This window comes from Dipodomys spectabilis, unplaced genomic scaffold, assembly GCF_019054845.1.
Source record: "Dipodomys spectabilis isolate Male_0828 unplaced genomic scaffold, ASM1905484v1 ptg000052l, whole genome shotgun sequence".
Taxonomy (NCBI): Eukaryota; Metazoa; Chordata; class Mammalia; order Rodentia; family Heteromyidae; genus Dipodomys; species Dipodomys spectabilis.
The window spans coordinates 3302896-3327025 of record NW_024870729.1 but is presented as its reverse complement, the minus strand read 5'-3'; the positions used below and the strand labels follow the sequence as shown (position 1 = coordinate 3327025).

General features: G+C 40.9%; 1 protein-coding gene across 3 annotated transcripts; it reads right to left on the bottom strand.

Annotated features, from left to right (window-relative positions):
- Nucleotides 1–21174, bottom strand: Gins4 (GINS complex subunit 4). Of its 3 annotated transcripts, XM_042679450.1 has the most exons (9): nucleotides 21048–21174; nucleotides 20728–20730; nucleotides 19570–19684; nucleotides 12838–12924; nucleotides 11867–11980; nucleotides 7857–7954; nucleotides 7612–7700; nucleotides 679–769; nucleotides 2–573 (listed from the first exon to the last, which is right to left on the bottom strand). In XM_042679450.1, the coding sequence occupies exons 3-9, from the start codon at nucleotides 19663–19665 to the stop codon at nucleotides 477–479; spliced, it is 672 nt and encodes a 223-aa protein (XP_042535384.1). In that variant the 5' UTR covers nucleotides 19666–19684; nucleotides 20728–20730; nucleotides 21048–21174; the 3' UTR covers nucleotides 2–476. The 3 variants fall into 3 exon arrangements, with proteins under 3 accessions (XP_042535385.1, XP_042535384.1, XP_042535383.1); XM_042679449.1 differs by lacking the exon at nucleotides 20728–20730 and having other exon boundaries at nucleotides 21043–21174; XM_042679451.1 differs by lacking the exons at nucleotides 20728–20730; nucleotides 21048–21174 and having other exon boundaries at nucleotides 1–573; nucleotides 12838–12936; nucleotides 19525–19573.
- Nucleotides 21175–24130: the final 2956 nt, after the last annotated feature.

Below are 24130 nucleotides of genomic sequence, written 5' to 3'. Positions count from 1 at the left end.
ATCTGGGGGGGGAGAAGAAGGGGACACAGAAATAAAGGGACAAAGGGTGAACAAACAGCAGTGGTACTCACTAGACACTGTAGCAAAAATGAACTATACCATTTGTGGGTAAGGACAAGAGGGGAAAACTCCGGGAGAGAAAGGGAAGGGGTAATGCATTACAAGACTTATGTAATTACTCTATATCACCTTTATAATAACAGTAATTTTTTTTAAAAAAAGAATTTTTGCTTAATTTTGAAAAGATGTACAGTCTTATTTATTTGCCTCATATTCAGAACAAGCAGAGCAATGGCCCCACCTGCTGATGCTGGCTGAGATGGCAGTGTAGCATTCCTGCCTTGATTCCTTGTGGCCCATAGCATTAGGAGATAAGCCTGTTGTCCGGAGCAACATCTCCTTACTGTTCTTAGGCATAAAGTGGCATAGACTTTCTTATGTTTTCTGGGATTCCATATCTTCACACTTGTTTATTTTTAAATTAGCTGAACTGCTCCAGAAGCAACGAGAGGTGCAATGGTTTTATATCGGATCAAATGTTGGGAGCCCTCTTCCAAGTCAATCACATAGTCCCTGAAAAAAGAGAACAGGAATTTATGTGGAGAGCTTGGCCGGCTCTCCATTAGGAAGAACACTGTGAAAAACATTTCCCATTGTGAAGACACCCAGGCCACTTACCTCTGCTCATCTGTTTCAGGTTCTACTAGTATATTTTCTTGCCGTTCTTTTACTCTCAGAAACACATATGAATCTAGATCTGGCTTGGGAACTGCCAAAAAGCAAACACATAATTAGGAAATGAGAAGCTAAAAAGGTCAATCTTGATAAAGTTTTACTTATAAATCAGGCATAGTAAAAGATTAATAACAATAATTAATACATTATATTACTGTAATTATGTGAATGTGGTCACTTGCTCTCAAAGTATCTTATATACTATACTCATCCTTTTATTTATTTATTTTTGTAATGGTGATGTACAGAGGGGTTAGTTACATAAGTCAGATAAGGAGTTTATTTCTTTTTGAACAGTGTCACCTCTTTCTTCATTTTCTCCCAGGTTTTCCCCTCTCAACTTCCCTTCCCGACAAGTTATGTAGTTCTTTTCAACATAGTGTCTACTGAGTGTCACTGCTGAATTAATGCACCCTTTGTCCCACTATTTCTTTTTTGTTTTTGGTCCAGTTGTGGGGCCTGAACTCTGGGCCTGGGCACTGTCCCTCAGCTCTTCACCTCAAGGCTAGCACTCTACCACTTGAGCCACAGCGCCACTCTGGCTTTTTTCTTTTTGCTTATATGGTGCTGAGGAATCGAACCCAGGGCTTCATGCATTCAAGGCAAGTGCTCTACCACTGAGCTACCTTCTCAGTCCCTGTCCCACTATTTCTATGCTTTCTCTTACCCTCCCCCAAACAGATAAACTTATACACAAAAGGTACAGAATCAAAAACAGCAACAAAAGCAGAAAAAAAAGACCCAAAACTGAAAGCAAAATAATAAAAAATAATAAAAACCTCATTTCCATTTCTTGGAAGTTCATTTTGATAAACATCATTGTGTATGATCATATGCACCTATTGAGTCTTTGTGATCCTCTCCTAAGTATATTCTCCTTTAGTCTCATTGTGTGAATGTTTAAAATCTGTTTATTATCCTATTCAAGTGTAATTTATTTGTCTTTTACCATCCATTGTGCTTACTTCTAGATTTATAGGTAAATTCTAAATGAGGGAAACCATGTAACCTATGTTTCTTTGGGTCTGGCTTACTTTGCTTAATTTTTCCAAGTCTTTCCATTTTGTTACTAATGGTGCAATATCATTCTTTCTCATAGATAAGCAGAATTCTATTATGTGTATGTACCACATTCATCAACTGAGGGGCAACTGGGTTAAACAATGCTGCAAAGAAGATGGGTATGTGGTAGCTTTAGTGTGGCCTCATTTATAGTCTATTTGGAGAAATGCACAGAAATCGAATTGCTAGGTCATAGGGAAGCTGTATGTTTAATCTTTTAAGGAACTTCCATACTGCTTTCCACAGTGGTTGAACAAGTTTACATTACATTACATTACAAGTGTAATAGAGTTCCTTTGTTCACATCCCATCAGCATTTGTTATTGTTAGTTTTCTGGATAATGGTCATTCTAACTGGGGTAAGGTGGAATCTCAATATTGATTTGCATTTTTTTTTTTTGTCGGTCGTGGGGCTGAACTCTGGGCTTGGGTGCTATCAAGGCGAGCAGTCTACTGCTTTAGCCACAGCACCGCTTCCGGTTTTCTAGTGGTTTATTGGAGATAATAGTCTCACGGACTTTCCTACCCAGGCTGGCTTTGAACTGTGATTCTCAGATCTCAGCCTCCTGAGTAGCTAGGATTATAGGCATGAGCAACCGGCGCCTGGCTGATTTGCATTTCTTTTATGGCCAGAGATGTTCAACATTTCTTCATGTGTCTATTGGCCATTCTTTTTCTAAAAAGTCTTTAAGTCTTTAGCCCATTTATTAACTGAGTTGTTTCTTTGAGGGTATTTTGGGCGTGGGGTTAATTTTTTTTTAGCTCTAAGTACATTTTAGATGTACTGATGCATAGCTAGAAAATCTTCCCTCATTCTGTGGGCTTCCTATTTATCTTGCTAGCTATGTCCTTTGCCATATAGAAACTCCTTCATTTTTATGCAATCCCATGTATCTAGTCTTTCCTTGATTTGTTGTGATTCTGGATCTTTACTTAGTTTCAACTTATGCCTAGGAGCCCTCGTGTTTCCCCTATCCCTTCCTGTAATGTTTCCATGGTATCTGGCCTTACATTGAAGCCTCTGATCCATTTGGAACTGATTCTGGTACAGGTTAATATATAAGGATCTAGCTCAAGTTTTCTGCATGTCTACAGCCAATTCTGTCAGCATCATTTGCCCTAGAGGCTTTCTTCCATCTTGTGTTTTTGGATTCCTTATCAAATATTAGGTGGCTATAGGTCTGTGGGCTGATTTCTGGGTCTTCTATTCTATTCCATTGGTCCTCAGGCCTATCCTTGTGTCAGTACCAAGCTGTTTTTATTACTATGACTTTGTAATAAGAGTTTGAAATTTGGTATTGATATTCCTTCAACAATGTTCTTCCTGCTAAGTATTGTTTTTGCTATTCAGGGTCTTTTATTACTCCATATGAAGTTTTTGATTGCTTTCTCTGTATTATTGAAGGATGTTGTTGGGATTCTGATGGGTATTGCACTGAATTTGTAGATAGGTTTAGGCAGTATTGCTATTTTCACAGTATTAATCCTTCCAATCCAGGAGCATGGAAGGTTTTTTCCATTTCCTTAAATCTGTTTTTCTTTCTTTTTTCCAGATTTTTAAATTTTTCATCATAGAGATCTTTCACATCTTTGATTAATTCCTAGGAATTTTATTTTATTTTTGCCAATCCTGGGCCTTGAACTCAGGGCCTGTGCACTGTCCCTGAGCTTCTTTTGCTTAAGGCTAGCACTCTACCACTTCAGCCACAGCACCACTTGCAGCTTTTTCTGCTAATGTGGTATTGAGGAACTGAACCCAGGGCTTCATGCATGCTAGGCAAGCACTCTACCATTAAGCCACATTACTAGCCCCTGTATTTTATTTTTATATTTTTTGAGGCAATTACAAATGGTGTTGCTTTCCTGGTTTCAGTCTCAATCTTCTCATTGTTGGTATACAGAAAACTTACTGATTTTTGTGGGTTCATTTTATACCTTGCTACTTGGCCAAAGTTTTGGCTTAGCTTAAGTAACTTGGGGGAGGAATCTATAGGGTTCTTTTTTGTCTTTCTTTTTTTTTTTAAAGGGAGTGGTAGGCCTCATATCGGCTTGGCTAGTGCTCTACTTGAACCACTGCCACCCCTGCTCATTGCTGGTTATTTTGGAGACGTCTAATGAATTCTTCTGCCCTGGCTGGCTTCAAGCCATTATTTTCCACATCTCAATCTTTTGAGTAGTTAAGATTACAAGGTGTGACCTTCCAGCACCTAGCTTTTGCTAGTTATTTTGGAGATGGAATCTAGTGAACCTTCCTGCCAGGGCTTGCTCTGAACTGCAATCTTCCTAAGGATTATAGGCATGAGCTATAGTCTTTGGGTTCATCCTTATTCTTGTGATGATATAAAACATAAAAGTCATCAGGCACTGGAGGCTCATGATTATAATTCTACCTACTTAGGAGGCCGAGACCCAAGGATCATGGTTCAAAGCCAACTTGGGCAGGAAAGACTATGCGACCCTTATCTCCAATTAGCCACCAGAAAATTGGAAGTGGAGCTGTTGCTCAAAGTGGAAGAACACTAGCCTTGAGCAAAAGAGCTAAGGGACAGCACCCAGGCCCTGAGTTCAAGACCCATGACAAAAACAAAACCCTTACAAGCCTACATGAGGAGATGGAAGTGAAAAGTTTAGGTGTTATGAGGTCTCGTGAGGCTCGCATTTAAGTATAACCTGAACACAAGAACTTGTGACAGTTCACAAGCCGATTTTATGTTAGAATGGCATGTAATTGAAAACTTATGAGTTATTTCTAGAATTTTCCATGAACTCATTTTGGACCATGACTGACTACCATAAACCTCAAAAAGTGAACCCATAGCCAGACTCCACTGGCTCACACCTGTGATCCGAGCTACTCAGGGGGCTGAGATATAAGGATTGAGCGTGGAAGCACCCAGGCAGAAAAGCCTTTGAGCCTCTATCTCCAATTAGCCAACAAAAAACTGGACTGGAGATGTGACTCAGGAGATAGAACCCTGGCTCCAAGTAAAAAAGTTGTGTGAGAATATGAGGCCCTAAGTTCAAGCCCCAGTACTTACTTAAAAAAACAAACACAAACCACAAAAGTAAAGCCACAAGTAAGAGATACTGTCCACCCTGGAGGACACATGGTCTCTCTAGATGGCTGGTAACCATGCACATAGTAAAGCCCCCATTGGTGGCAATACTCAGCGATGTAGGAAGCAGAGATGCACTTGTAGGAAAGTGAGCCTGAGACGTTTGAGGTACAAACCTGCACAATGGCTCAGGAAACTTGTGTCGTGGTGATAGCTTACATGTTACTCAGGAATATGATCTTAACATGAAAGTGGTCCCTCCCTGATCCACTACAGGCTAAGACTGCTGCCACCCCTCTTCTATTACAGACCCCCACTTCCAGTCAGTACATGCCCCAAGCTGGCTATTTAATAGTTCCTCTTCTCTGGAGTCCATTTGTCCTAAAGGTGGCCAACAACGGCAATACTCAAAGCACATGCCCATACTTCTCTATTCTAAGAGCTTGTTTCAGATTTCTACTGCCCTTGGCTTCTTCATCTTTGGGATGGGATTCATGGTAACCAGCTTCAAAGGTAAGGAGGGTAACCTGGCTGTTCCAGGGTGCTAGGACTACTCTAACCTCAACAGTTAGTTTGGCCCCACTGGGTAGCTTGGCTTCAAAAACCTAGCTTGGGCTCATCATGCCTATACTGTTCCCGGGATTTACATTCTCCACAGAACTCAAGGAGACAGCAGCAGCTGCAGTACCACTGAACAGCTTCTAATTCCAGTTCAGCTTCTGTCCTTAGAAGAGATCACAAGTGACATACTAGAGGCATTTTAATTTTAATTTTTGGTCAGTACTATGAAATGGATGCTGTCTTTTAGCTTTTTTTTTTTTTTTTTGCTCAAGGCTAGTATTCTACCACTTGAGCCACAGCTCCACTTCTGGCTTTTTTGGTGGTTAATTGGAAATAAGAGTCTCACAATCTTTCCTGCCTGGCTTCAAATTACAATCTTCAGATCTCAGCTTCTTAAGTAGCTAGAGTTATAACTCATAAGCTACTGGTCTCTGGCCAACATGCTTGTTTTTGGTAACTACCTGCACCAAGCGGAAACACTAGACAATGTCAAGATCTAGTTCCAGTCAGGTGTATGTATGCTCCATCATTACTTGCTTCTTAGCTCCTGTGATCTACCGGATGAGGTGATATGGAGAAGTGATGTGGGTAGAGTCCTTGGACCTTTCCTGCTCTAAGGTAAAGATGAAAGTGGCTGAGAGGGAAGGAACTGAATATGGATGGGTGTTTTTATTGTTTTCCTTAGGCAGGCTGAGCAAACCTGTTTTCCAGAGTTGCACAAATCTAGTGTCTGGTTTGCTCCTGGTGTTACGGAATAAACTGCGCCCCTTCAAAATTCTTATGTGGAAGCTTTAATTCCCATTATTCAGGAATGGAATCCTGTTTGGAGAAAGGGCTTTTAGGAAGGTAATTAAGTTCAAATGAGGCCATTAGAGCCTGCATAATCCAGTCTGACTGGTGTCCTCATTAAATGAGATTAGGGTACACAGAGAATGGTATTAATGACTTCATAAAAGAGGACTACTTGCCTACTCTTCTACCACAGAAGCACAGAGAGGACACTGAGAGAGACATTCTTACCAGATGCCCAACCTGCTGATGACTTGAGTTTAGACTTTCCAACTTCAAAAACTGTGAGCAGCTCATACAGACTAAGACACTGTTCTACCAGTACAGGGGTAGCAGAACAATTCCCAGAACAATGGCCAGCTCAGGCCGGGTGAGGGACAAGTTCCCAGGGCCCCAGTACATTTCAGTGCACACCAAGGTTAGTTTGTAAATGAGGCAGGTTCCAGCTTCCTGGAGAACTGCTCGGCTTGGCCTGGCAATCGAGCTTTATCTTGCTCAGATACAGTTATGAAAGACTCAAGCATGTTGATTTCACCTGAGCCAAAGGTTGGATTTGTAACTCCCTTTTCTTAACAGATTGCAGAGGTTAGAGTGAAGAAGACTCGGGATAGAGGTTGGGCCTGCTGCTTTCTCTTTTTCTTCCCACAGTCTAGCTCTCTTCTGGTAATCATAGCTACAGAAACCTCACAACAAAGCTGAGAAGCTCTTGCTAGAGTTAAGAAGGACTCCAGATTGATGTTTTACTGTGTGCCAGTTCTGGGACTTGAATTTTGGGCTTGGGCACTTAAGCTTCTTAAGTGCTAGGATCCTACTACTTTGAGCCACAGCTCCATTTCCAACTTTTTGGTAGTTTATTGGAGATAAAGTCTCACAGACTTTTTCTCCCTAGGCTGGCTTCAATCTGTCATCCTCACATCTCAGCCTCTTGAGCAGCTAGGATTACAGGTATGGGCCAGTGGTGCCTGGCTCTGACTGATGTTTTGTGAGCATCCTATTTAAGTCTTCCTTCTAGCTAGATAGTCCATGCATATTCTGGAATCTGCCAGTGGATATCATGTCTGCCTGCTCTTTGCATCAGCAGTGGTTTAGGAGGTAGGGCTTTGTGGACACCCAGGAGATGCTGCCGAAGGATTGCACAGCTGAAGATATGAGTGGATTCACATTTGTGGTGGCAGCTATTAGGGTTCACCCTAGTGTGAAGAACACAAAAGTAATGTTGAACAGTGCCTTTTGCATCTGCATTTGGTTATTTTTGTTTTGTTTTTAAGCAAAATACTTTTCTTTTCTTCATTGCTCATATATATACTTGTTTCTTCCACATTCAAGAAATAAAAAAGAGTAAGGATGAAGATCCTATTCTTAGGTACCTGAGAACATTTGATCTTGGGCTGGAGAAGGCTCTGCTTACCTGCCCTCAAGAGGTCCACCTTCTGTAAGTTGGGAGGCATATGCTTTAAGGCGACATTTTTAAGGTAGGTCTCTGTGTGAGCCATGTACCTGAAACACACAAAGTTCAAATAGTGGTACATAACTGGAAGGAGGTACCCCAGAGCTATTTTGTGGAAAGCCACCAATGAGGCTCTCCGATGGGCTTGATGGACATAGCTAGCAAACTCATGCTTACAAGCCAATGATGCTTCCTGCTTCACTTACTCTTTGGCAAAGGCAAACTCCTCTGGAGAAAGGCTGGAAGGTTCCCCTTCAGGGCGTGTCTTCTCTTTCTCTAGGATGTGAGGGAAAAACTTCTCTATCTGTGAGGACAAATAAAAAGTCACAAAAACATCTATCAGGATACTTGCTTTCTCCAAGAGGTTAAGGTTAATATAAACACTGACAAAGAGTTCAAGCCCCATGACCGACAAAAAAACAAAAAACAAGCAAATGAAAAAAACCAACAAAAAAAACTGACAAAGAGCTGGGTGTCAGTGGCTCAGAACTGTAATCCTAGCTACTCAGGAGGCTGAGATCTGAGGATCAAGGTTCAAAGCCAGTCCGGGCAAGAAAAGTCTGTGAGACTCTTATCTCCAATCAACCACCAGAAAACCAGAAGTGGAGCTGTGGTTCAAGTGGAAGAACATTTGCCTTGAGTTGAAGAGCTTGGGGACAGCGCCCAGGTCCAGAGTTCAAGCCCCACAAACAGGCAGACAAACAAACAAAAGGAGCTGGAGTATGGCTCAGTAGGGGAGCACTTGCCTAACACGTGTTAAGACTCCAGGTTTCATCTACAGCAGCAGCACACAGATACAAAACAAGTGAAACTTGACAAAATGAAAAGCGTTCCTGTTTATGGTTAAGACTTGGTAATAAGACCTATGTTCAGGACTATAAGAGAGGTATCCCAGAACTTACAGAAATAATAAAGACTTTGGAAAGGAGAGTTAAAAAGGGATAGAAGGCTTTCATTAAATAAAGCCTAAAAATATAACCAGGCACCAGTGGCTCATGCCTGTAATCACCTAGGTACTCAGGAGGCTGAGCTCTGAGGATCCTGGTTTGAAGCTAGCCTGGCCTCTGTGAGACTATTTCCAATTAACCACCAGAAAACCAGTAGTGATGCTGTGGCTCAAAATTGTACAGTGCTAGCCTTAAGTGGAAAAACTCAGGGGCAGCACCCATGCACAGATTGCAAGCCCATGACTAACAAAAACAAAACAAAAAAAAACTAAAAATATAATTATAAATGGTATTGAAGAGAAGGGACTTCATTTAACGTTGTATGTAATTGAACAGGGTAGTCTAAAACTGAAATTCCTGCAGAAGCTGGAAAGATGTGTACATCTTTCTAGCCAAGAAGATATAGTAAACATTAGAAGAATGAAGGCAACAATGAGAGTTGAAAAAATGCAAAGGACTTAAACAACTCACAGTCAAAACAAAACACTACAAGCTTTTACAAAAAGGTGTCTTTCAGAAAAAAGGAGGGGGTTGGTCTGTAGTGTGGCTGTCTCTCAGAAGTAGAGAAATGACAATGGTGAGTAGGAACTAGCACTCACTTGTTACAAAGAACTATGCATCTTTTTTTTGGACTTGGACCAATTATGTCCCAGATAAATAAACATTTGTATGAAGCTTATCTTTATGAAATCCTTTCTTCTTTTATATGCAAATTGTTACTTTATCACTTATTATAATAAAAACAAGCTCAAACCTGTAATCTCAACTACTTGGAGGTAGAGACTGGAGGATTAGTTTGAGGCTGGCCCAGGCAAAAAGTGCAAGATCCTATCTAAAAAATAATTAAAACATTTGTATACACTTGCATACCACCCAAGGTATTTAATTATATATTTATAAATAACTCCAGATTCCACATATGAAAGAAAACATGTATCCTTTGTCTCTCTTGGGCCTAACTTCACTTAATGTCATTTTTTCCAGGTCCTTTCATTTCTTTGCAAATGATGCACTATCATTCTTTCTCATACAGGAGTACAATTCCATTGTGTATATATACATTTTCTTGATAGATGTGCCTATTGAAAAGCATCTGGCTGATTCCAAATCTTGGCTATGGTGAATAGTTCTGTCATGAACATGGTTGTGCTGGCAGCTTTACTGTATCCTAGTTCCTAATCCTTTGGATAAATGTCCAAGAATGGAATTGCTAGATCACAGGGTAGTTCTATGTTTAGTTTTTTGAGGACTAACTGAAACACAGTAGATTAAGAGGAGTATTCAGAGTAATTCCTTTGAAAGGCAAAATCATAATTTGACAAACTAAACAACAGGAAACAGGTACTTGAAAGGAGTAGGGTAAGGTTAAGGGGAGGAGGGATGTACAAATGCAGTCAAAATCCAATGTATATTCTACAAAATTAAGTGAGGGAAGGGGTGGGTTGAGACGGATGGGTACAAATGTTGAAAGGGGTGACATGGACCAAGATGTACTGTACTCATAAACTGCTTTGTTGACTGGCAATTCCTATGTACAAATACTTAAAGATAATAAAAATAAGCTCTGGGCTTACCATATTAAATAAAATAATTAAAGCAAAAAGGACTGAAAATACAATTCAAGAGGTATAATGCTTGCTTAGCAAGCATAAGGCCCTGAGTACAAAACGCAATGTATCTATAGGTGTAGATACATATTGGTATGTGGTTTCATAATCTTGAAAGATTACTAAAATCAAAAGAGGACATAGGCAAATTCCTTAATTTTTCAAAACTAGAAAGAAGGTAGTATAGCTTCAAATATGGACTAGTGGTCTTCAAGTTAATAAGTGGAACTACAATAGACTAAGATGACTTCAAAAGATGGACTGTGAAAGGGAAAAAAATGATATAATCAACACAAAGAGGATTTCCAGACCAAAGGGGAACAGGTAAAAAGGTAAGTGGCCTGTTCTGGTAGTTGGGGATGGGGAAGCATATTGTACATCTTTTTTTTTTCATTTCTTATATATATTTGTATTAAAATATAATCACTTTTTTTATACTCTAGTGTAAAAACTTTAAACATGGGGCTGGGTAAAAGCTTAAATTGGAAAGTTCTAAGTGGTTGGCTTAATGGGTAGTTTTCAATGTGCAGTAAAGTCTCTGGTGAAATACTGGTTCGACTCTATTGATGAATCAGATTTTATGACATATATGGATCAAAACTGTTGATGACATAGAAGTGTTAAGAGATGGGTAAAGTATCAGGTGATAAAAAGATTAGGCCCAAGAGCCCTGTGGCATAATCCAATTTATGCTTATAGGTTAGATGGCCACGAGCCATAAGAGAATGTCAAGATATAGTAGATTTGACAGATGGAATTTTTTTTTTCTGAACTGGGAGAGAGCAAGGGAAGAGGTAACATTGTCCAAAAAGAAATGTACTGTTTACCAGACATATGTAACTGTAACCCCTTTATATATCTTCTTTATATTAAAAAATAACTTTCTGTGCTGGTACTGGGGCTTGAACTCACTGCTTGAACTCTACCACTTGAGCTAGGCTTCCAGGTCTATCTTTTTGGTATTAACTGAAGATAAGTCTTGTGGATTTGTCTGCCAGGGATGGCTCTGAACCTTGATCTCAGATCTCAGCCTTCTGAGTAGCTAGAATTATAGGTATGAGCCACTGGTTTCTGGCACAAAGTAATTTTTTCTTCTGTACTGGTCCTGGGACTTGAACTCAGGTCCCAGGTATTATCCCTGAGCGTTTTTTGCTCAAGGCCAGAGCTCTACCACTTGAGTTACAGCTCTACTTCTGGCTTTTTAGTGTTAATTGGAGATAAATTCCATGGATTTTGTTGCCCAGACTGGCGTTGAACCACTATCCTCAGAGCCCAGCTTTCTGAGTAGCTAGGATTATAGGTACAGTACGCCATTGGTGCCCTGCTACCAAATTACTTTAAAAATAAGTTTACCCTAATCAATATTACCTTGAATTCAACCAGTGCAAACAACTCTATTCTTAGCACTGCCCCATTGTAACTCTAGGGGCACCACTCATACACCAAGTAAATGAATCAAAAATGTCTGTGTATCTCTGCGGTTGTCCCACCTTCATTTCAGTTATGTTTCCCAGAATGCTCTTTTGCTTTCCTTGCTCTTTGATGACACCAATGTTGGTCTCTTAGCAGCATCCTCAGACCTCATCCCTACTTCCTGCTGGAATATTTAGGTCAGTTACAAACTTCACTGCCTTAACATCTATAGCTGTCTCTATGTCAGACCTTCATGAGTCGACACCGCAAGTAGCTGCTGAGGACAAAGCGGATCCTCTCCATCTCCATTCGATGGATACTGACCTTCAGATCCCCCTTTTTGGCTCTTTTGAGATTTTCTTCCTATATTAAAATTAAAAGAGAAACTGAAGTTTATTAAAAGAAGATGATATTCAAAGACTAACAGCCATTACCATTCGCAAAGTTGAGGACCAAAAAGACTATGCTTCAACCAAAACAAAAATTACACATATAAATTCTCATTTTCAATTTTTTCTTGTTTTTTTTTTTGTTTGCTTTTGAGACAAGGTCTTGTTTCCTAGCCTTAAACTCAATCCTCCTAGCCTTTGCCTCCTAACACATAATTTTGTTAATTGTACAAATAAAAATGATTATATAGTCTCAGTGTGAAAATTCAAACATTTACATCATTTACTTTTAGAAAATGACCATTTGAACAGAAGCTGAGTCTGATCAGGCACAAAGGCCCAGGATTCCTACCCAGTTGTAAAGGAGATAATACAGTACAGACAGGTCACATATGTGTAGGAACTCTTAAAAAGTGGAATTAAAACACTGATTGAGAAACACATTCTAAAGCTACCCTTTGGTAGCTTTATTACTTTGGTAATAACCTGAAGCCCAGACTATTTAAGCCAAGGGCCACAAATGTAAATATCTGTAGGGATAGGTAATTAAGGGGTACGAAAAAGATAGGTTGCCATGGATCACAAGGAGCAGCACAGCATACTGAAAAGGGTGTGCTTTGCCTGCTCTAGACAACTGTTCTCATGTGGAAGTGTACCACCAATAACAGCAAGTCTTTAGACTTTAGATATCTAGGTATTTACTAAGCACAAGTTATTTGTAAATGTAAATAACTAATTTCATGTTTTTTCAGAAAGTACTGGGATGATCCAAACAGGTCACAATGCTTTTAACAGTCTCTTCCTTAGTAACCAGAAAGAACCAACTCTTACCATGTGATCCAGCTGTTCTATAACACATTCTACAATTTCACACTTGTTTTCCAGCAGCTCAGGAGCAAATTTTTCATTCATCCAGGCCTAAAGAACAATATTGAGAAAAATGAATATCATAACAGAGCAAAACAACCTGGTGAGTCAGTTCACAGCCCATGAAAACTCAGATACCTCAGGCAAAGAAAACTATTCCCCTACAAGTTGGAAACACGTTTGATGGCTTCTCTACCTCTTTTGTATTCACAACTTTTATTCAACCAACATTTTTTTTAGCTAAAAATTTGGCTCTTTATTGATCTCAATTGATATATTTAGCTTTTAAAAAACAACGAATAGTTCTAATTAAGTTTAGTTATACAAACTAAATTGTTCTTCAAGCTCTCTTAATTGCGTGTAAGGGTCAGCTTCCTTGGCACAAAGCATATACACACAGCCTTGAGCGTCAGTCCCACAGAAAACATGTATGCAAGCAAAATAAAAAAGATATTTGTTTTTGATTACGTAAAAAAATCAACAAACTTACATAATCAATCCACCTACAAAAGAAAAAGCACCATCTTATTTGTTGGTGCCATTCTCATTCCCATTATATCCAAAACATTGAGAAGTAATTCAAAACTAGAAAATGGCTCAAATACTATGGCTGCCCATGGATCTTGCTAAGAAACAGTTGCCAGTCTGAATTGAGGGACTAAAAAGAATGAAAAGAATTAAAGGGTTCTTCTGCATGAGGTCAACAGAACTTCCCAGAAGGCGGTGGTGGGCCAAGAAATCCACCTGGCCGAGAATCTTCTAAATGTTTTGCCGAATTGACATAGTGCACAGAATATACAGGAATATGAAGGAGCAGTCTGTGGTGTCATCTCCCAGAAGGTTTCGGTGAGACAGTCCTTGGATGTAGGACAGCGGGGTAAAAGGGAGCTTTGCCACCACTCTACCATCAAATATGGAATTGAACATTCCTATTAGGGCAGTAAGACAAAAACCAATTGCAGGGGCTGGGAAGGTGACTCAGTGGTAGAGTGGTTGCCTTGCATGCATGAGGTCCTGGGTTCGATTCCTCAGCACCACATAAACAAACAAACAAAAAAAGCCGGAAGTGGCGCTGCGGCTCAAGTGGTAGAGCGCTAGCCTTGAGCTGAAGAGCTGAGGGACAGTGCCCAGGCCCAGAGTTTAGGCCCCACGACCAGATCCAAAACAAAAACCAATTGCAAACACAGATTTCATTCGAACCATTGATAGATCTCTATTGTTAGTCTTCTATTGTTTTTCTTCTTGCCTATTTTCTTTTTTTGTTGTCGGCCAGCTGACTCTGTTATTGTTTCTTTCTTCTCCATTTTTTTCTTTTTACTGTTTTTCCACTTCCGCCTTCAGTCTCTTATACTTGTCTGTCTGGTAAACCAGGACCCAGGTTATGCCTTCCGAGAGCAGGGCGGTGCACACGGAAATAAAGACGATGAGCAGGTGTCTGCGAACATGGTGCTCATCTTGCACCTCCATCTCTGCGTGCCAGCGCCGCAGGAACAGGTGCAGTGTGCTGCGGAGCCAGCAAAAAAGACAAGCTAGGTCTCCAGACCACCCAGAACACCCTGACTTTGACAGGCTGCAGAGTCACACTTCCCAATCAACATTTTTAAATGCACTATTTACCTCAGTTATTTTGTTGAGAAACGCCATCTAGTGTTCTAGCCCTAGCTATTACCAACTAGTATTAACAGGAAACACATTTCTACTTCCTCAGCAGCTGCTTCCCACCAGGGGGCAACATTACTTTCTGTACTTCACGGGATAAAAAGTAACACTGAATCTAAACATTCTTCATTCCTGATGTTCAATTTACAAAAACTTTTCATTCATCATAATATCAGAAATATCCTTACCTTATTGATGAAAAATCACAGGCTGAGAAACCCACCACACAGCCCCAAAGTATAAAGACTCACCAAAAGAATTCAAGTATACAGCTGCTCTGTACACTTTGCAGATTATCCAGCCTTACAGAACTAAAATATCCAAAGTGACTAAGGAAAGCTATACTTATCTTTCAATTAACAGGAAATTGGGTTTTAGTTTAGCTCAGAATTATATGCCAATCAGGCTCAACCTATTTTTTCTGATGTGCTTGAGTTCCTGTTTCCCCAATTATGATCATCATGACACATTAAATACTGGGTACTGCTACAATCATAAAAATTCATCTAAGTACTTGAGCTGGCTGCTGCAATAGTGCTGAAAGCTGTATGACTGATTGTGTTTGTGTGTGTGCACATGTGCATGTCCTTTAGCTTTTTTGCTCAAGGCTGGTTCTCTACCATTTGAGCCACAGCTTCAACTCTAGCTTTTTGGTGGTTAATTGGAAGTAAGAGTCTTGCCGGCTTTCCTGCTCAGGTAGCTTGGAACCACCATCCTCAGATCTCAGTCTGAATAGCTAGGATTATGGATGTGAACCACTAGTGCCTAGCTATAATTCTTTTTTTTTTTTTTTTTGGTCCAGTTGTGGGGCCTGAACTCTGGGCCTGGGCACTGTCCCTCAGCTCTTCAGCTCAAGGCTAACGCTCTACCAGTTGAGCCACAGCACCACCTCCGGCTTTTTTCTTTTTGCTTATGTGGTGCTGAGAAATCGAACCCAGGGCCTCATGCATGCAAGGCAAGCACTCTACCACTGAGCCACCTTCCCAGCCCTATAATTCTTTTTTCTTTTAACTTTTTGTTTTGAGGACTGAACCCAGGGCCTTTCATGTAAGGCAAGCATTCTAGCTTTCCTTTTCTCAAACCTACTGCTATATAAATAAATTTATATAGTAAAAAGCACTTTACAGATTGAAAAGCAGTTTACTTTTCAATAGGTTGATGTAAACACTTGTGTGTGTACACAAATTCATTAAAGAATATTCTCATCATTTGAAAAGTTCTTACATGCTCCTCAGAAGTAATCATCAGCCTGAATTTAGTGTTTAATTTTCTTTATAGCTTCACTGTATTTGTTCATATTTTTTTATATGCTTTCCAACCTTTTCATGACAGGACAAAGAAAATACCAATACTTGTAAGGCATACTGGGGTAAAATAAAGTGGATTTGGGGAGATTGTACACTTACATTATAAAATTGTATTATGAGTATAAAACTTTGAAAGTATTTTCAAAATTTGTTGTTTGAGAAACGTGTGCTTAATGGTGTTTTTAAAAAATGTTTAAAGCTGGGCACTGGTGGCTCATGCCTATTATCCTTACTACTCAGGAGCTGAAGTCTAAGAATCAAGGTTTCAAGGGCCAGCGTGGGCAGGAAGTTCACTGAGACCCTTATCTCCAACTAGCCTCCAAAAAAGTCAGAAATAGAGCTATGGTTCAAATGGTAGAGTGTTAGCCTTGAGGGGGGGAAAAAAACCCCTCAGGAACAGGGCCTAGGACCTGACCTGAGTTCAAGCTCCAGTACTAGCACAAAAAAACAAAACTTCAAATGGCTGATCTGGTTCTTAAACAAAATAATTTGTGTGTGTGTATGTGTATGTGTGTACGCATGCGTATGCATGTGACACTAGGGATCAAATCCAGGACCCTGACAATCCTAGGTAAGCACACTACTTATTAATCATACCCCAGCATTCCTGATCACAATTCTTTTATTTTTTCCCCCCTTAATCATGGGTCCTGAACTCTGGGACTGGGCGCTGTCCCTCAGCTTTCAGCTCACTCTACCACTTGAGCCACAGCACCACTTCCAGCTTTTTTCTGCTTATGTGGTGTTGAGGAATCGAACCTATCCAGGGCCTCATGCATGTGAGGCAAGCACTCTACCACTGAGCCAACTTCCCAGCCCACCTGATCACAATTCTTAATGATAGTCTGTTTGTTATTGTTATGAGTTGAATTGTGTCCTTCTCTAAAAATCCAACTTGGCTGAGGGTGTTTGAGGCCCTTGGTTCAATCAAGAGAACTGAAAAAATAAAATCCAAACAGAAATAAAAATCCCTATGTTGAAGTTTTGCTAGCCTGTGAATTGTATACAAATGATTTCTTCTGCAATTTGTATTTTACCCCTTTCCTTTTATTCTACTTTCGCAGTGCACAGGGATCAAACCCAGGGTTTCATGTGCAGGCAAGCATTCTGCTTTCTTTCTACTGGGTATATAGGCTGCAATATCTTATCCAACTTGTTGTTGGGTTATTTTCAACTATTACAAGCAATCTATAAACATACTGTATATATTTCCTCAATTTCCTCATCTACACAGGGAAGTTTCCTTCAGGTATATATCTGGGAGTAGACTTACTGGCTCTCAAGTCATGTGTGCCTTCAACTTTTGCAGGACAATAACAAATTATTTTCCAAAGTGACTGCATCAGTTTATGTCCCCCTTAAGTAAGTTGCAAATTATTCTACATTTTGCCACATTTTTTACTGATATACCTTTTCATTTCAAATTGGTATGAAATGATAACTCACTGTGATTTATTTTGGTACCAGTCCTGGGCCTTGAACTCAAGGTCTAGGCACTGTCCCGGAGCTTGAGCCACTTCTGGCTTTTTTGTGATTTATTGGAGATAAGAATCTTACAGATTTTTCCTGCTCAGGCTGGCTTTGAACCCTGATCCTCAGATGTCAACATCCTAACTAGCTAGGATTACAGGTGTGAGCCACTGGTGCTTGGCTCACTGTGATTTTAATATTCATGTTGCTGATTACTAAAAGGACAGAACATCTTTTTCATATGGCCACTGGCCACTCTGGTCTTCTCTTCTGAGAAATAAATTTCCAAAATTCTACATGGGTTGTGGGTATTTATTTGTGCATTCTTCTAGGAAGAAGTAGAATTTTTTAACTAGCTTCTTACATAAAAACAGATTAAGAATTCTTGCTAAACTTAGAAGGATGTTTAATTCAATGCCAGACTAGATTACAGTTTCAGTTAAGCTTCCATGACTTAGGGAGACTCTATCTCAAAAAATAAAAAGCAGAGCTGGAAGCAGGGTTCAAGTGGTAGAGTGCTTGCTTAGCATGCACAAAGCCCTGAGTTCCATCCCTAGCACTGCAAAAACGAACAAACAAACAATCCCAGCTAAACAGTAAGGCAAAATTTAAGGATATAAGGCTGGAGGTGTAGCTAAGTGGTTGAGCACTGGCTTTGATTCCCAGGAACTACAATAAAAACAAGAACCAAAAACACTATCTTCCTTCAGCTTTGCCATTCATGATAACATATGTCAGGGAAAAAAATAACTCTAAAGGAGAAAACACATGAGATCCAGAAAGGGCAGTTAAAGGAGTCAAGAGTAAGGTAGCAGATACAAGAAGTGAGGAACACATGTTGGGAGCAATAACGAGCATGTATTGGGAGCAATAACAAGCATGAGGCAAAGCCCTGAGTTCAAAATCCAGCATATCAAGTGACCAGAGCTAAGTTTTTGTTTGGTTCTGCTTCCACATGTGACCTTGGGCAAAGTATTTTATCTTTTTTCCTTCTAGTACTAGGGCTTGAACTCAGGGCCTTGTGCTCTTGCTTGGCTTGCTTGCTCATGGTTGACACTCTATCATACCTCCAGTCTATCATTTTACTAATTAATGGTAGGTGAAATATGGAAAGGCCTTGAACTATGATCCTCTAAGCCTAGACTCCTGAGAAGGCAGGATTACAGGCACTAGCCCTCAGCACCTGGATAGGAGTTTACATATTCAAGCTTCAGTTTCCACATCTATTAAACAGGTAACAAGTATCTGCCCCACTAGGTCAGTGAGTTCTTATGGGTCTGACAATATGCACAGACATTACACAGAGTATCCTATTTAATCCTCACTACTCCGTGTAGTTACTATGCATTTTTATAGCCTGAAAGTGGAGACAAGCTATCTAACTTACGTCATGTTACATAATAGACTAATATCACAGAAGGATGTATTTTGGGGAACAAGTCCTCACTATGTAGCCCAAGATGAATTTTCAATCTTCTTGCCTCAGCCTACCAAGGGCCTGAATTACAGGTATGTGTTACCATGCATGGATAGTATGGAGATTACATCTACTTAAATCTAGATGGTCTGATGAATTTCATGACAAGATAGCTATAAAGAATTTAATACAGCTGGCTAGGGTGATACATACCTGGGACCCAAACATTTGAGAGGCTAAGGCAAGAGGAGTTTGAGGCTAGCCTAATGTACATAGCAAGACCCTGTCTCAAAATAGAGATTACAATAAACTTAACACAGTTGCTGGAACACAAAAAATAATAAATTATTGCCATTGTAACAACAATAACATATCAAAATTATTTTATGCAGACGGTAGAACTATTAAAAGCTGACTCAAGAAAATATGGGGGAGGAAAAGTAAAAATATGACTCATTTTCCCTTCATGAAGTACCTGTGTACATTCTTGTTAACCCAGGCATTCTCCAGGAGAACAGTAGGTATTTTGAGGGACTGAAGTACAGAATTTACAAGTCTGTAGAACACCTCCATGTCTTTGCACAAACCAACTAAATCCTTGCTCTGTGATAAGTCCTATTAAGTAAGTACAAAGCTGTCCCTTACTAGCCCATTTGAAGACTTTGATATTATGAGTTTTCTCACTTCTTCTTTTTGGGTAGAAGGTAATAACAATCTGGTACCTGTTCTCTTGACATAAACCTTGAATTCCATTTCTTCATTCTCTGGTCCCCGACACTGGCACAACTGGACTAAATTCAAAAGTTAGAAATAAAACGAAAGGATTCCATTTGGGATGCTCACCTGCTCCAGCCTTTCAATGAGTTCTGCAGGAGTTAGGACCACCTCCTCACTGCCCCCATCGGAGTCCTGTCCTATGAAATCCAGTTCCTCTGTCATAGTCTCTGAAACCAGGAACCTAATGAGAATTCAAGAAGCATTACCTTGCAAGGTGTTTTCCATTCATTCAGTAACAGGTGGGACTAGGTATCTGGGTAAGGGAAAAATTCCTTGTGGTATAGGGGCCTCTGGCTAGAGAACTCATGGAGCAATATTTTGTTTATTGTGTGCGCTTATACTGGGGCTTGAACTCAGGACCTTGGCCCTGTCCCTTAGCTTTTCCACTCAAGGCTGGCTAATTGGAAATGAAGAGTATTAAGCCCATGCACCAGTGGCTCATACCTGTAATCCTAGCTACTCATGAATCTGAGATCTGAAGATCACAGTTTGAAGTCAGCCTGGGCAGTAAGAGAGTCTTATCTCCGATTAACCACCAAAAAGCTGGAAACAGAGCTGTGGCTCAAGTAGTAGAGTACTAGCCTTGAGCAAAAAAAGCTCAGGGAAGGAACCCAGGACCTGAATTCATGCTCTAGGACTGTCCTTCGCTCTAGAGCTTCTCCCTCATCCCGCCAACCCACCTGCACATGGACTTTCCTGACCATGCTGGCTTTGAACCCCGTTCCTCAGATCTGAGACTCCTGAGTAACTAGGCTTACAGGCCAGAGCCACCAGTGCCCAGTTAGTTTTAGTTTCGTGTTTTCTAGGTTCAGGTCAGGTATCAGCTCCTCAAAGGTACCTATCAACCGTGTAACAATCTCCATTCTGTACACCTTGAATTAAGTACTTACAAACAAATAGTCCTTCATAAGTACTGATGGCTCACATCTGTAATCCTAGCTACTGAGGTCTGAGAATCCTGATTTGAAGCCAGCCTGGGTAGGAAAGTCCATGAGTTTCATAGCTCCAATTAACCATCAACAAGCTGGAAGTGGAGCTGTGGCTCAAGTGGCAGAGCTTAAGTGTGGAGCACAAAAGTTCAGGGACAACGCCCAGGCCCCGAGTTCGAGCCTCAGGACCCGCACAATAAAAAAAAATAATGAAAACAATAGTTCCTTTAACTTGTCTTTGCTGTTGTTTGCCTCAGTGGCTGTTTGGGCATCTGTGTGGTGGCGGGCGCAGTACTGGGGCACCATGACCCGAGTAGCCTGCGAGCTGTGCACAAAGCTAACCTCACTGCGTGCTTACAGACGCCGGACTAGCACCCGGGGTAAGGACCTGGGGGCCTCGCTCCAGCCGGGAGGGGCAGAGCGCCCGCTCCTCGCCCTTCCTTCTCATCCTCCTCCCCGCTTTCGGCGCCACGGATCCAGGGCCGTCCAGCGAGCTGGTCAGCACGGGACCCGGAGGCACAGGCGCCCTGGAAAAGCAGGCCGCTCTCAGACCGCGCCAGGAAGCGGAAGCAGGGCAGAACAGCAAGTTCGAGGCCCGCCCCGGCCTTACCTGCCTCTTCCCGCGATCCAACTCCCGCGCTCCTTCACAAACTTTGCGCTCCAGTGCAACGTCACCGAGCACCAGCGGCGCTAACCAATCACGTCTCAGGGAGAAGGCACAGGGCAGCCTTTCTTCTTTCACTCCGCGCACCAGGGGGCGGGGACTCGCTTCGCTGCACAGCGCCTGCGTAGTGGCTTCCGGAAAACAGCGGCGGGAGGCTGGAGGCGATTATTGCTCATTCTAGGCTGACAGCACGCAGCATGACCAGGAGGAGGCGCTCGCCACCTGGCTGAGTGCCGAGCACAATCAACTACACATTTTTGTTATCTGTGTGATGCCAATATTTCTTCTCTGCTTTGCTCATGCCTTTCGCTCTGCTGTCTTTTGTTTTCTGTGAAAAATGTCACTTCTGGCTTTTCTCGTGTGTCTCTTCTCTATCAACTCGAAGACTGAGAATTTTCCTATGGTATAGTGACTGGCTAGAAAAGACTGGCTAATCATGTTATAAAAACTGCAACAGAATATGTCAGCTCCATGGTAAAGCACTAACCTATCCTAAGTGAGACCCTAGGTTGATCTCCAGAACTGGGAAGAAAATGAATATATCTAGTGAAAGAATGGCAATTTACATGGGGCCGAAGAAGCACCCATATATTTGAAAAGGATTTCCAGAAGAAAGGGACAATTGAACTGTGTCTTTCAGAACGTGTTTCATGGATTATGAATAGATGGCTGTGTGTGTGTGTGTGTGTGTGTGTGTGTGCATGTGTGTGTGCACGTGCCATACCTGGGACTTGAACTCAGTGCTTGTGTGCTGTCCCTGAGCAACTCCACACCTAGCTTTTTGGTGTTTTATTGGAGATAAGAATGTTATGGGTTTTCCTGCCTGAGTTGGCTTTGAATTGCAATTCTCATATCTCAGCCTCCTGAGTTTATAGGCATGAACCACCTGTGACCAGCCAAATAGTCGGTATTGTAAAGGTCCATGTCAGTGCCATGGTTCAATAATTTTATTTTGCAGTTAGTTTTGCTGCAAACATATGTTTTCCCCAAACATAACCACTCCGATACAGATCTTGTTCTATATGCCCTTCTTGCCATGCAATATTGATATTGCAAGGAATGAGGTCTATGTTCTTCTTCTTCTTTTTTAGAAATTCTTTCTTCTTTTGGTGCAAGTGATGCGACCCAGAATCTTGCCTATGCTAGACAACCATGCTCTCAGTTCTTGTCTTATTTCAGAAAGCTTAGAGCAGTTAATCAATTGGACCCTAGGGTCTGGTAAGAGAAGAATTCGGGCAAGTCGTGAACATAAGATGACAAAAAGGTTTATTAGATGAGAAATATAGGAGAGCATGTGGCATAGATATGCCACAGGGAAGATGGCACTTCACCCTAGTTAAATAGTGAGAATGAGTCTTTGAAGATTGCTTTTGATTGGTGGATCTATCTTCCTCTGTGTCCTGTAAAGTTGTAATACTGTCCTATCTTTATTTCCTCTTTCTGTAGCCCTCTATCCCTATTTCATTATCAGTCAAGTTTTGGTTTATTAGCTTATCCTGCCATGCACACGTTGTATAGGCTGCAGTTTCCTGAATGTCGTCTTTCTACTAACATAACATTCTCACGTTCATAAGTGGGAAGACCTTTGCAACAGCTTTAATCAGGGAAATTTGGCTAAAATAATACTTCTAGGCTTTGGTAAATGGCAATGCAGGTTTCATCTGGCTTGCTGGCCTTTGGGAAGCATGAACTGGTGTATAAGAACTCAGGTTTCCTTGTAGCTGCTATGCTTGAGTCCATATGGAGAGAGCTCTCAGATGACTGAGTTGAACAAGCCTTCAGATTTTTACTTTCAGACTTTCACGTGACCTAGCTACCACAGAGAAAAGCAGGATGAGCTTTCCCTTCCAAACCATTCTTAGATCATAGATGTGTGAGCAAAACAAATGTGCACCTCTGCTTCTTGACTTAATGGATGTGTGACATGTTATGTATCTGCAGTTCAAGTGCATTGCCGATGAACTGAGAATACAATGTTTTCCTGAAGGAAGAGGGATAAACCAAACAATTTGGGGGACTTATTTTACCTCTAGTAATTTTGTTTTTCAGTACTGGAATTTGAACTCAGGGCCATGCACTAGCCAAGCAGGTGCTTTTCCTGAGCCACATTCCCAGCTCTATCACCTTTAAGGTCTTTGTTCCTAGCTAATATTATGAATTCATTTTATTACCAGATAAAATGAATTTGCAGAGAAATATTTATACTATGTCAGGAAATATTTAAAGAAATACTAAAGAAAAAAAGAAAGACAGGAAAAAAGAAGTGCTACCTGGGGGAAGCTGTGCCAGAAGGCATTGCAAGTTTAGGAAGGCCAGAGAAAAGACTTGTCTTATTAACACTGACAATGTTTGACAGTGGCATTCCATATTACTATGTATGTTTGTATGTATAAATGAGAAGACAATCAGGGATGCTGAGTTGATGTGCATTCAATGTCAAGTTTTTAGATATAATAATATAGCCATCAAATGGAATGCCACTTAATGGCACTTTAATTTTAATGATTATTTCAATAATCCTGTAATCCTAGCTACTTGGGAAGCTAAGATGAGGAAGACTGTGGTTTGAGAGACTGAACAAAATATTTGGTTGAGAATTCTTTTTTCTTGGGGGGGGGGGAGGTTTCTTTTTGCTTATGTGGTGCTGAGGAATCAAACTCAGAGCCTCATGCATGCAAGGCAAGCACTCTACCACTGAGCCACCTTCCCAGCCCCATGGTTGAGAATTCTTCTCAACCAATTAATAAAAGCTGGATGTGTTGCTTTGTTCCTGTCACTTCAGCTATGTGAGAAGGAAGTATAAATAAGGATTGCATTTGGGGCTGGGAAAGTGGCTCAGTGGTAGAGTGCTTGCCTTGCATGCATGAGGTCCTGTACATAAGCAGAAAGAAGCCGGAAGTGGCACTGTGGCTCACATGATAGAGTGCTAGCCTTGAGCTGAAGAGTTGAGGAACAGCCCCCAGGCTCAGAGTTCAGGCCCCACGATTGACAAAATAATAATAATAATAATAATAATGATAATAGTAATAATAAT

What these genes read in the sequence shown, in the direction of transcription:
- Gins4 (XM_042679449.1), bottom strand. Translation starts at nt 19,665, where the DNA reads ATGACAGAGGAACTGGATTTCATAGGACAGGACTCCGATGGGGGCAGT. An exon ending in GAGTTTGCCTTTGCCAAAGA is followed by an intron (nt 7,701 to 7,856) that starts GTAAGTGAAGCA and finishes TGTGTGTTTCAG; the next exon opens with GTACATGGCTCACACAGAGA. An exon ending in GGTGGACCTCTTGAGGGCAG is followed by an intron (nt 770 to 7,611) that starts GTAAGCAGAGCC and finishes GCTTTTTGGCAG; the next exon opens with TTCCCAAGCCAGATCTAGAT.